Source organism: Carassius carassius, chromosome 45, assembly GCF_963082965.1.
Source record: "Carassius carassius chromosome 45, fCarCar2.1, whole genome shotgun sequence".
NCBI lineage: Eukaryota > Metazoa > Chordata > Actinopteri > Cypriniformes > Cyprinidae > Carassius > Carassius carassius.
Window position 1 is genome coordinate 7,855,618 of NC_081799.1, and position 12,944 is coordinate 7,868,561.

The window sequence follows — 12,944 nt, forward strand, 5'->3', positions numbered from 1 at the left end:
AAATACAATAACAATTCATTCTAGCTGAAAAATACATGGTAAAATAATACTAGTCAGAGCACTAACACATTGTCAAACTCTAAATCCTGAGATTATGAACTTTAAACACAATAATTGACTATTATTCTAATAATATATACTACTACTCAAAAGTTTTGGATTAGTAAAAAAAAAAAAAAAAATATATATATATATATATATATATATATATATATATATATATATATATATATATATATTTATATATATATATATATATATATATTTTTTTTTTTTTTTTAAATTTATTTATTTATTTATTTTTAATAGAAATTAATACTTTTATTCTTTAAGGACACATTAAATTGATCAAAAGTGACATTAAACACATTTATAATGTTATAAATACAACAAATCATCATATTAGAACGATTTCTGAAGGATCATGTGACACTGAAGACTGGAGTAATGATACTGAAAATGCATCTTTAATCACAGAAATAAATTACATTTTAAAATAGATTCAAATAGAAAACAGTTATTTTTAAACTGTAATAATATTTCACAATATTTCTGCTTTTACTGTATTAATGCAGCCTTTATGAGCCTAAGATACTTCTCTCAAAAAAAAAAAAAAACAATTCCTACAGACCCCAAACTTTTAAAAGGCAGTGTAATATAAAGGAGACCTTCATTATTTTCCCAGTTAACTGTCCAGCACCGTCTGTGTCAGTGGTGGGAGAGGCTGAGTTTACTCACTGATGTCTGCAGGACTTGCTGTGAGGCTGCTGGGTGTGTCTGCTAGCTGAGCTGATATTGACACAACTTCTCTTCCAGTGGAACAGGGACCTTCCTTTGATAAAGAAAGCTGAAAACCAAATCAATCAAGTGAACAACAGTATAAAATTGTGTTAGTAAGCCATCATTTGTATATCTTGATATTTTGATATTTACCAATCGCTGGTATGATCTGTGTTCGGCATCCTTCTGCAGAATGAAGTCTGTCAGTAGTTTCCAGGGTGGGTTTATCAACAAGTCACTGTCCAGCTCTGGACTGGCCAGCAGTAGCGGATCATCTGAAACCTTCGGGGAATGAAACACTTGAGTTCTCTAATGCAATTTAACCAAGCCATAGACGCTGCTAGAGTGTAGAGGAGCTCTCTGGTCCAGGATTTATTATTGCTTTTCCAGGATTTATTATTGCTTTTGTCTTCAGTACAATAAGAAATCAAATGCATCCATGTAATGCATTTGTTAAAATTTGAAAGGATAAAGATTTTTTTTAAATGTTTTTAAAACTAAACAACTAAACACCAGTCTCCTATACTCACTTCTATGCTTTAATCAAAAAATAAGCTGAATTTTTAGCATCATTACTCCAGTCTTCAGTGTCACATGATCCTTCAGAAATCATTCTAACATATTAATTTGCTGCTCAAGAAACATTTTTTATTATTATCAGCATTGAAAACAGTTGTGCTGCTTCATATTTTTGTGGAAACAGTGATAGATTGAACTTTTCAGGATTCTTTGATGAATAGAAAGTTAATTTGAAACTAAAATCTGTTGTAACCTTAAAATTGATTAGTTTTGATCTTCACAGGAATAAATTAGGTACATTTTAAATTATATTCAAATAAAAAAACTGTTCATTTAAATTGTAATAATATTTCACAATATTAAAAACGTTACTGTATTTTTGATCAAATAAATGCAGCCTTGGTTGAGCATAAGAGATTTCTTTTTAAAAACATTTGGACAAAAATATGTTTTATTAAGCCACATCAGTATATACACCACTAAGAAAACTTGCAGACGCATATGAAAAGCTGCCATGGACAATAGTTAATATGAGGAAATGCATGATAGAATGTAATTCCTTTCAAATAAAAAGTGAATTGTTAAAAGTTAAAGTTCCAGAAAAGTAAATGTTACTTTGGGTAAGTAACAGCTCACTTACCAGACAGCATTCAAGCTGCTTCTGTGTGTTTCTCATCATCAGACCTCTCTTCTTATCTTTGCATCGCTTGTTCTGGAACCAGACGCGGATGACCCGAGGACTGAGGCCCGTCATTTCCACCAGCTGCTCCTTCATGAGGGCGTCCGGTCTGGGATTAGCGCTGTAACAGGTCTGCAGCATGTGTAGCTGGGACTCACTGAGCACCGTCCTCACACGCGTGGATCTCTCTGACCTCCTCGGCATCGAAGACCAGGACGGTGTGGATCTGATGCCCTCTGTCAGATACATAATGAGAGGTTTTACCTCAAAACTTTTTGCTCATTTACACATAGCAAAAATGTGGTTGCAATTATGTCAGCTGTTCTTCCAACATTGAAAAAAAGTTAAATATAGTGCTAAATGGTTATAAAAGGTTGATACATTTGACTTCACAAATCCAAAAAATAAGACATTGAAACATCATCACTATCAAAACAAAATTCAACTGCGATTCGATATTGTTCATAAGTGTTAGAACTTCATAAACTCCACTTACCGGACGGATCAACAGTCTCTTTCTGTTGGTTATCTGAAGTACCACTGAATTTGTTGAAAAGCTCATGGTGGTCTGTACAGAGCAGCTGACCGTCCCGCAGAACATACTCATCTCCAGGGACTAGCGGACGATTGCAGCCCTCGCATCGAAAACACTGGACGTGATAAATATTTGCTCGTGTTCGCATGACATACTCCTTGCTGATGAAGGCTTTGTGGCATTTTGCACATTTACTGGTGCATAATCTGACAGAAAATATAAAGGAGAAAAGAGCCAAGAGACATTTTATATAGATCACAAACTACATTTTTTTTTAATGGAAGAAAATTGCACTTAATAATACAATGTCTATTTTAAAAAATACATGGAAATATAAATTAATTATAATAATCCTAATTCTAAGGCAAATGACTGTCAATGTAAAAAACATACAAACAGACAAAAAAATTATAATGTAAATCTAATAGACAGTAAAATACTGTTAAATGGGAGTGAAAAAGAACATATAACTTTCAATTTACATTCCCAGAATTCTCAGTAAAAGCTCATATTGGTTTGGTTTTTCACTGAAATGTTTCTTCATATGTTACATTTTATGTTGTTAAATTTATGTTTATTGCCTTATTTAAGTGTCATGTGTGTTACCATACATCCTTAAAAATAAAGGTTATTTATTGGCATCAATGGTTCCACAGAGAACCTTTCCCATCCATGGAACCTTTTCATTCCACAAAAGGTTCTTTACAGTGAATAAAGGTTATTTAGATTATTAAAATCGTCCCCTTGGAATTATAAGGTTCTATCTGCATTCCGAGTAGTTTTGAGATGTTGAGCTTCAAAGTTTTTGTGTTCCATTCGACTGTGTAGATAGAACCTTATTGTTTTTTAAATAAAAAGTCCCATAATGTACACAACATTAAAAAATCTATCACATAATGTAAATATGTTGACACAGAATAAGAATATGTGAATAACTCAATTTTGACAAAAATGTCAGATAGAACCTTATAATTCCAAGGGGAATAAATGTTCTCCACACTAAGAAAAAAAAACTGTTCACTGAAAGGTTCTTTTTGGGAACCAGAACTTTATTTTTAAGAGTGTAATGATGTATTTGTGGATGACACGGTCAGGAAAAGCTTTGATTCATCATGTGGCTCTCTCTTTCCCACCTGGGGTTTTTGGTGGATGTCGGAGTAGTCTATTATAAAGGTAAAAGTGTTAAACTAAACATTTAAAAAGTTTTATTTTTGTTATTATCCCTTTCGATTTATTCTAACTTACTTCTGAGAAGCAAAGCAGCACGCACCTGCTGTAGTGGTTTTTACAGAAGGTCTTGCCGTCTCTGAAGAAGCAGGTGCAGGATTCATCCAGAGACTGCTGGCACTCCGCGCACTTCAGACACTGCGCATGCCACTCCAGATCTGGGGAAACCCGCAGGATGAAGCGATCCCGGATCTGATGGCCACAGCCCACGCAGTAGGAGCCCAGCTTACCATCTTTGAGAACACACATTACAATATTTATATGCCTGATCTATCAATTGTAGTGACATTTAACGAAGATACTAGTTACTCAAGCATCTCATATAATGCTATACCTAAGTTCAACTTTTGATCGATGATAACTTACTGTTCTGGGGATCTCCCATGTCAGAAGGCCGTTTTCTTTGATATTAAACACTAAAGAGAAAGGAAGACACTATCGATCTACAGGGTCACTAATGTTAGTCTGTCTCACTCACTCACTCCTCTTTATTTATTTGATGTGACGCATAATGCAGGAGCGCCAATCAGCTGCTCAGTGATGAACTTGAGTATATACTGAGAATAATAGACGCAGCGGAGTCCCCGCCCACTAACACTGGGACACGCCCAGGTAACATGTGGAACACTGATAATGCTGTATTCTACATAAAAACAAATAAATAACATAGAGAATTATTGCTTATATAATTATATATCAGGGAACAAAAGATACTTTAAAGAAAAATGATGGTACAAAACACTTATAAGCATATTTGAATAGAATCTGAATTATGCAACAATTTAAAATCTGCTCAAGTTCTGCAATAAAGTGTTTTAACGAAGGTGTTCCTTGCAGTGATATTGACAGTGCTGTATTAGCAGGCTTTTTATTATTATTAATAAGAACATAAAGGGCATTTATTCATTACATTTCTTGAAATTAAATAGATTTAATGCTAAAATAAATTATATAAATTGTATATTTTGAAACTTATTTATTTATGTGAGATTCTTAGTCTCATTTTCAACTGCATCTCTGTTTCATTTCTTGAAACTGAATAGATTTAAATATTTAATGGTATTTTCAGTAACATATCCATAGATTTATGACCGTAAGCACATTGTTTAGCCCTGTTTTGAAACTTTCTGTGGATTCATAACATATCTAATGTGTGTATAAATGACTAGTGTGTGAAAGTTCTCTCTCTCTCACACACACACAAATAAATAAGTGCAACGTTCTTGTTTTACTATGACTATAATAATAATAATAATAATACATAATCTTTAGGTTGTTAATAAAACAAAACTTCATGCAAAGTTTAGGTCAGTTTTTGGTTTTAAAAATAACGTATCTAAAACGTTATTATTTGGTTTCAGAGAGAGTAAGGTTTCCACCAGCTGAGGTTTCCACATAATTTATTACTTTCTATAGCTACATTTATTTACAGGAACAGTTTCATTTATTTGAACCTAATACACAGATACCTTATTGAGAAAAAGCCAGGAGGACAACAGCACGTTGTCGTTTAAACCACATTTATCAACTCTAAATTAAATCTGTCACCCACAGTAACAGGAAACGCAGGCGTTCTCGCTTAAACGATCTCGTTGACGTCACCTAACATGCGTCATTGCGTCATCAATGTCCGCCATATTGAATAAGGAAGAAGAGGAACGTCCCGGATGCATGTAAACATCCACGTCAACGGAAAGTGTATTGATGAAACTGTTATAAGGGCACGGAAGAGCGCGAATATAGACATTAACGGCTCTGGCTGATGTATAATTAAAAGACTGTTTAACACGGTGGTGTTTTAGGTTTGTGCTAACAATGGCTTCCCTAACGCAGAGAAACTCGGGCCTGGTGCAGAGACGGACCGAGGCTTCGCGTAGCGCCTCCGCCGCGGAGAAGGAGAAAAGCCCCGGCGAGGATGAGCACGAGTCCCGCCGCGGAGAGGAGGATGACGACGACCAGGGAGACGCTAAAGAGACGCGTCTGACTTTAATGGAGGAGGTGTTGCTGCTCGGACTCAAGGATAGAGAGGTTTGACGAGACTTCTGTGGCTTTAGTCCAGTGGTCGACAGGAAGCGACTAGTAACTGAAGGACTTACGTTAGATAAATCCTGAAACACGACAGAGATTAAGTGTCTTAAGAGCAGCGGGCCCTGGAGACCTTCACCATTTAGCCCTCTAGAAGGGTCGCAGTCGAGTTTTATAGTAAAATATGGCTGAAAGGAAAGTCTGTAGAGCTGTTTAAGTAACGTAAAGTGTTCTGTCATGGTTGTGAATTGTGCAACTCTTTACAACTTAGCCCTATAATAACAGTTGCAAACAACTTGGCTTATAAATGTTTGGACAGTTATTTCAAACTGTCACACAAAATGAACGCAGTCAAGAACATAAGTGGCATTGACTTTAAAGTTAAGTGTAAAAAGTTTTAGACATTCGTTGATTTATTCAATTATGACATTGTTTTTTTTCATATCCACGCTAATGATAATAGCAGGGTATCTTATGTGATACCTGCTGGTGTTATTCTTAGAATAATAATTGATTGACATTTTTGTTGCTCAGGGTTACACATCATTCTGGAATGATTGCATATCGTCTGGACTGAGAGGGTGTATGCTGATTGAACTGGCCATAAGAGGACGCCTGCAACTGGAGGCAACTGGAATGAGGAGGAAAAGCCTGCTAACCAGAAAGGTAGGTTTGTGTGTGATTTTTGCAGCTGGTTTTTAAAATGCTTCACTTTTTTTTACTCTTTCTACCTGTTTGTTCTTCAGGTTATATGTAAATCTGATGCCCCCACTGGAGATATGTTGCTAGACGAGGCATTGAAACATGTTAAAGAGACTCAGCCTCCTGAGACAGTCCAGAGCTGGATTGAGTTGTTAAGTGGTGAGTTGTGAATGATACAACATATATATACAAGAAGGGAAAGTTCACAGTTCCAAACCCATATGACAGACTTTCTTCTGTGAAACAAAGAAGATAGGCCTGTGGTTTTTTGTTTACACCCTGCTGACTTTTTTGTTCTACTAAAGACTTTTGAAACATTCAGAATATCAACTTGTGTCATGCAGGAAGTCACAAAGGTTTGGAGCTTGTGAATGATGACAGAACTTTAATTTTTGCACTTAAAAACTTTCTAAGTACACGAAACACTGTTCGCAACCCATTCTACTTCTGAGATGCTTTTTAGAGTGAAATGACAGCTATTGGGGTTTGAGTAAAGTGTTCATTAAAGCTTTATAGGCCATGGACCCGAACCGATCAGATACAAGGGGAATTGCATTGCAGACACTAATTTGAAGCAAAGTATTTAAAAATCTGTAAAGACAAATGTAAAAGCTTGTGTTCTTAATGGCTTTCTGAGTTTCTTTAGGCTTTAGGACTACAAATCCCACGAAGCATTGCGAATGGCATAATAAAATTCAAAGCAATGGAGAAATATGAATCCTATTTATTTAAAAGGGGACATAACACACACAGTTTCAGCTAATCTCATGTTAAAGAGAGAGTTCTCCCAAAAATAAAAATGCTGTCATTAATTACCCCCCCCCCTCAAGTCTTTCCAAACCTGTAAGACCTTTGTTCATCTTCAGAACATAAATTAAAATATTTTTGATGGAATCCGAGAGCTCTCTGGCCCTCAATAGACAGCAGTGATATTATCATGATCAACGCACAGAAACATAACAAGGACATTGGTAAAATAGTCCATGTGACATCAGGGGTTCAATCCTAATTTTATGAAGCTACGAGAATACTTTTTTGTGCGCAAAGAAAACAATAATAACATAATTTATTAAGCAGTTCTTCTCCCTAAGTTACCTTCCGTCATTTTGGAGAATACCCCAGAACGTAATCAAGGTAATGAGCATTATTTACATTCATCATGCACTTAAATGTAAACAATGCTGATTACGTTCAGTGAAAGCATGTGCATGTGATTTGAAATTCCTTTAGTTTTCATTTTATTAAAATTAAAAAAACGTCCCAACTTTTTTTTGGAATTCGGTTTGTACAATTCCTGAGAGAAAAGGCGAAAAGGATCTCGATTTGTTACTCACGTGCAGTACTCGAGGCGCACAGCCACACACACGAAGTGCACACATGCGTTTCAGACGGCATGTGAACAGAACTGAATCCTCGTCTGAATCCTCTGAACAGACACATACACATAAAATTGACAAAATACCCATCTCAACAGTCATTGATTTAAATGCAGTCAGTTATGTCTCAAGTGAATGAAAACAGCTCAGAAAGGAAAGGGATGTATCATTAGATCGCATCCATGCATCAGGTCTTAAAGGGACAGCGGCCAATAAATAATGCAGCTGTCATTAATGATCGTCAAACAACAAAACAGCTGTGATAAAAATCTATGTTTAATTTATACAGTGAACACTCTGCAGTGTTATTTTCCCTAATTATTACATTTCTGTATTTAAATACTACCACCCATATTTTATTTGTAACATATTGTGTTGTATTTATATGTGCTTTGTGTATTTGTTCTTATTTTTACTGCTGTTCTCTTGTCTCTTTAATCATGTTTAAACATTCTTAGTTAATCTAGTAGTATTTGCTGATGTATCAAAGAAGTACTTTGCCCTATGTAATAAATAGAAAGCAAGTGAAATTGAAATCTTTTTTCTTTAGTTGCTGATCTGAAAATGATCAGATCCATGGGTCAAAAACCGTAATGTGATTTGAACCATTAGATTTGTGATCCGTTGAACCACTAATCATTATATATTAAATAAGTGGCAAGAAAGTGCGATACATGTATAAATAATAAATTACATGAAATCTATCCGGACATTTTACTAGATGTTGCATAGTTCATAAAAGACAGACTCATGCGTTTTTGCTTAAAGGTGAGGACCCTACACCATGCATGTTCATCAAGATTCCCCTCTGTCAGCTTTTAATGTATGCAGAAAATATAACTTGCTTATTTGCTGTTTTTTATTGTATTTGTATTGTATTTTTTGCATTTTCTTTTCCATGAAAATAGCCTTAGATGCTGACTTAGCATTAAATGAATATATACTATACTATATGAACCCTGAAGGAGTGTATATCACAGAAATACTCAGTCATATACGTCCAACTTGTTTTTTTGAAACTTTGGCCATGTTTAGCATGAGAATCCAATTCTTTAACAGTGAAAATAAGTCAGGATGCGTGAAATAGCATTAGACCTCCCCTTTAAAGTTGTTGCCTGTATTTATAAAAATGACAATACATAAATACTATTCAAGACTGTCTCAGTTACATCATTTGCAGTGCTTCATGGGATTGGACATTCCTTGCAAGCTCTTTTGGAGCAATTTGCTTACTCCAATTCTGATTGGTGGGATTTTATATACAGAATCACAAGTAATAGTTTTTCACCACAAATTGTGTTGTTAAACATGATTATTTTAAAAATAAGTTGAAATAATGTTGGCTGATGGTTTCAACAAATACAGAGATTAACATCCTCAGAGCTCAAAATAGGCTTGCCTATTTAAGGTTTTTAAGTAATTATCAAATCTTAATTTTCTACAGAGAAAATTTGAGTTTTTATTTCTGCAACCCGACTGTTGCACTTCATTGGTTCAAATGGTTGAAGTGCTGAAAAAATAGGAGAAATTTGTTGCATCGCCCAAATCGAAAGAATGCCTCAAAGTGATTTTGATGTCATGTAGAATTTAAGGGTGCTTTCACTCTTGGTTCACTTGCCTGGTCCGAACCAGAGTTCGGTTGCTCCCCCCTCCCCCTGCCCCCGCAGGACTGTGTTCATATTATAATATTTGAGTCCGAACCACAGTTCGCTTGCGTCATCAAGCCAGCAGCTGTTTACCCCGTTGCTTGGTAAGGACAGCTTGCAGCGCGTCAGTCACGCTCATCAGGAAAGTGAGTGAAACCCACACACTCTCATTGGTCAAAGTTCCACAGTTTATTTTCCAAAATTCCACTAGCTGTCATCCGTCAGGATGGACGACAACAGCTTCGAGGGCTTGTTGTTGTTTTGGTTTATGTTTTTTTTGTAGCTGTCATTATATTAATTTATTCATTATAAAATGAAAAGGCGCGCTTGGAATTTTAATGGCGAAGACGTGCTCACTCACAGATATCGCCTGCATCCCAATGTGCATACTATCCATCCTAAATTCTACAATATGTGATATTAGTAATTTTCAGTATAGTATGAATAGTATGCACATTGGGACACCGGGACTGTGCACTGCTTTTTACGGAACTTACGTAATTACCCATCATACAGTGGCTATAGCCCTGTTCATCGGTCCATTGGATCGGATTGCTTTCTCACTACAACTGAACCACTCCAGAGTTCGTTCTTAATCGAGCTGAGACCACCTTATTTAGGTGATCTCGGACCAGTTGTTTCGGCGCGGATCTGAGCACGATTGCCATGTTCACATATGTCCAAATGAACTGTGCTAAAGGGGGAAATGGTCCAGGTGTGAAAGCACCCTTAGTTTTTGGTGTTGTATAAGATTGTTCTATAAGACTATATTGACTTATATAAGACATTGATTTTGTAAGATTTAAGATTGCTACACATGTAAAAAAAAAAAAAAAAAAAAGTACTACAAATGGGTCAGTCTAGTTGTTCTAGTCATCTCAAGAGCCATTTTTACATTCTGTAGGTGAAACCTGGAATCCATTGAAGCTGCATTACCAGTTGCGAAATGTGAGAGAGCGCTTGGCTAAGAACTTGGTGGAGAAGGGCGTCCTCACCACAGAGAAGCAAAACTTCCTGCTTTTTGACATGACCACCCACCCGCTCACCAACAACACCATCAAGCAGCGGCTGGTGCGCAAGGTCCAGGAGACCGTCCTGGAGAAATGGGTCAACGATCCCCAAAGGATGGATAAGCGTGTTCTGGCGCTGCTGTTCCTGGCACATTCCTCTGATGTTCTAGAGAACGCCTTCGCTCCTCTGCTGGACGACCAGTACGATCTGGCCATGAAGAGGGTGCGGATGCTTCTGGATCTCGAGCCTGAGGCTGAAGCTGCCAAGTCAGGAGCCAACGAGCTGCTGTGGGCGGTGGTGGCCGCTTTCACCAAATGAACATCCAGAGTAGAGAGAAAGGGACTCAACTGTGTACTCATGGCATTGGACTCGGACGGCTGGCTCCAAGCTTGGTTGATTCGGACTAATATTGGTGATGGTGATGATGGAAATACAAATTTTGAAGGAGATGATGATGCTGATGATGACGATACTTGGAAAGGGATGGATTTGTCTCATTGTCACAGTTTTGTGTCTGACCTTCACAAAGGTGTTGCCCTGTCTACTTCAAATGGCCAATAGTTGCTACATGATTGCAATTCACTGTGAGGCTTCTTGTAGTTAATGCACTTAGATCATAAAGTTCACACAAGAACAAAAATGAATGCATTGAAGGAAGTGTTTTTTTAAAGGGTCTGTACTTAAATAGGCCTTGACTCTAATCTTAATCAAGATCCTGGTATAATTCTACAATTATCTCGAACTCCATGCATCTTTGAATAAGGAGCCATTTCTTCCGAACACACAGGCTTGATGATCCTTGTCGTGGTTACATGAAAAGGTCCTGTTTGGGTTGTATTTGCATAATCAGCAGTAAATGTTCTATTAACTTCTGCTACCTGAAATAGGTCTTGAGTTGAGAGAAAATAAACTATTTCACATTTCAAAAGACTGAAAAGCAAGCATCGGTTTATCGTCAGTGCTTTAAAGATACACGTCCCTGCTTCCTTGCAAGTCTTCTTTCCAGAAATGCTCGAAGAATAAAATGTTCTAATGTGTGATATATATATTTTTTTTTTTTGCTTGGCGATTTACATCGGCCTGTGTATGAACTGACTATTGCTTGATAGGAAATGTTATATTACTCTCAGCCTTTTTGTTCTTTGTTTGGCTGATCAAATCTGGTTCATCTCTCCAATACAAGATCCACAGTTCATTCTGACAACGAATGGCTCTGGTTTTGTACTCAAATACACCACAGACAGGTCAAGGAAGCATTGAGTTCATAAATACACCTTAAATCAAACGTCTGGGTTTAAGTTGCCTCACAGATTCATTCATTTCATGCAAAAGGCCAGTCAAACACTAGCAGAGCCCCAACTTTAAGAAAGGCTTGCACTCCCGAGGCCTTTTCATAGTGATCACTGCATTGATGTAGCTGTCTTGTCACATATATATGGCTTTCTTCATGTCATAATCTCTCCGCTCGCTATATTTCCAATTTTTATACTGTTTTTAATCATTTTTATTGTTGTTCGTTAGCAATATTTCCAAGTCGTTTGTCATGTTTTTGGTTGTCTCTTGTTCTGAAAGAGGACAGGTAAAGCACAGGGAAGGGATATGCCCTTCTTGTGTACGCAAGCAGGTGTTCGACATGATGATTTACTGTTAGTAAACAATTCATGAGCTGTAAAAGTAGAGATGGTGTGAAATAGATGCCCTGATTTGTACATCTGCTTTTTACCATATAATAAAGAATATCTTTAAGTGCCTGGAAGGTATATAAATATTAGATGTCCTCCTCCTCTGTGTGTCATAGATGTTTTCTTGTTGATTTAGAGTTTTCAGTGCTGTGACTGAGTTATAATAAAGTCAATCCTCATTTGTTGTACTGAGAACATGGTATAAATGTGGCATTATCTGCACACCTGAGTAAATTGTCCATGACCTCTCTCTCTCACTCATCATATATGAGCAGTTCAGATAAGATTGAACTGCAAGTTCACCTGTTTCATTAAAATGAGTTGATTGTTGAATCAGAAATGGCTCCGACGGATTCAGTTCAGTGAAGTTTTATTATGCGCTCTTGTCCTCTTGTGAAGATCGTATTATTAAAACGACAGATGTCTTCAAGATGGCGAATTTGGGGGTTTTCCGGGGGGCGCAGGGAGTTTATATCCAATGAAAAAATGGAACAAAAATGCTTTATACAGCATATGTACAATGCAGATGTGTACAATTAGCTTTATATAATAATCATGAAGCTGCTTTAAATTTAATAACCTATCGTAATCATACTTTAGGTCTACTATCATATTTTGTATATGCAGCTAGTTTTATTATAAATTGTAAAAATAATAATAATAATAATAAATTTCACCAAATTTACCATCAATACAAACACTGAAGTAGTTTGTGCTCAGGGTTTTTGATTCACTGATCAGAACCGGTTAAGTTTAGTCCGG

At 36.5% G+C, this 12,944-nt stretch overlaps 2 protein-coding genes across 2 annotated transcripts; one reads left to right on the forward strand and one right to left on the reverse strand.

Moving 5' to 3' along the window:
* Positions 1 to 338: 338 nt before the first annotated feature.
* On the reverse strand, positions 339 to 4,251 carry isl1b (ISL LIM homeobox 1b). The gene is made up of 6 exons (XM_059539094.1): positions 4,107 to 4,251; positions 3,784 to 3,973; positions 2,475 to 2,719; positions 1,940 to 2,214; positions 934 to 1,062; positions 339 to 847 (listed from the first exon to the last, which is right to left on the reverse strand). Exons 1-6 carry the CDS (start codon positions 4,123 to 4,125, stop codon positions 731 to 733), a joined length of 975 nt encoding a protein of 324 aa, XP_059395077.1. The 5' UTR covers positions 4,126 to 4,251; the 3' UTR covers positions 339 to 730.
* A 1,115-nt stretch (positions 4,252 to 5,366) lies between these two features.
* On the forward strand, positions 5,367 to 12,266 carry golph3b (golgi phosphoprotein 3b). The gene is made up of 4 exons (XM_059538532.1): positions 5,367 to 5,768; positions 6,300 to 6,431; positions 6,512 to 6,626; positions 10,394 to 12,266. The coding sequence occupies exons 1-4, from the start codon at positions 5,556 to 5,558 to the stop codon at positions 10,816 to 10,818; spliced, it is 885 nt and encodes a 294-aa protein (XP_059394515.1). The 5' UTR covers positions 5,367 to 5,555; the 3' UTR covers positions 10,819 to 12,266.
* The last annotated feature ends 678 nt before the right edge of the window (positions 12,267 to 12,944 follow it).

Coding starts and splice junctions, on each gene's coding strand:
- golph3b (XM_059538532.1), top strand. CDS start 5,556: ATGGCTTCCCTAACGCAGAGAAACTCGGGCCTGGTGCAGAGACGGACC. Junction 5,769..6,299: donor TCGGACTCAAGGATAGAGAG/GTTTGACGAGAC, acceptor TTTGTTGCTCAG/GGTTACACATCATTCTGGAA. Junction 6,627..10,393: donor CTGGATTGAGTTGTTAAGTG/GTGAGTTGTGAA, acceptor TACATTCTGTAG/GTGAAACCTGGAATCCATTG.
- isl1b (XM_059539094.1), bottom strand. Junction 1,063..1,939: donor AGCAGCTTGAATGCTGTCTG/GTAAGTGAGCTG, acceptor CATTCCCCGAAG/GTTTCAGATGATCCGCTACT. Junction 848..933: donor ACAGATCATACCAGCGATTG/GTAAATATCAAA, acceptor TTTGGTTTTCAG/CTTTCTTTATCAAAGGAAGG.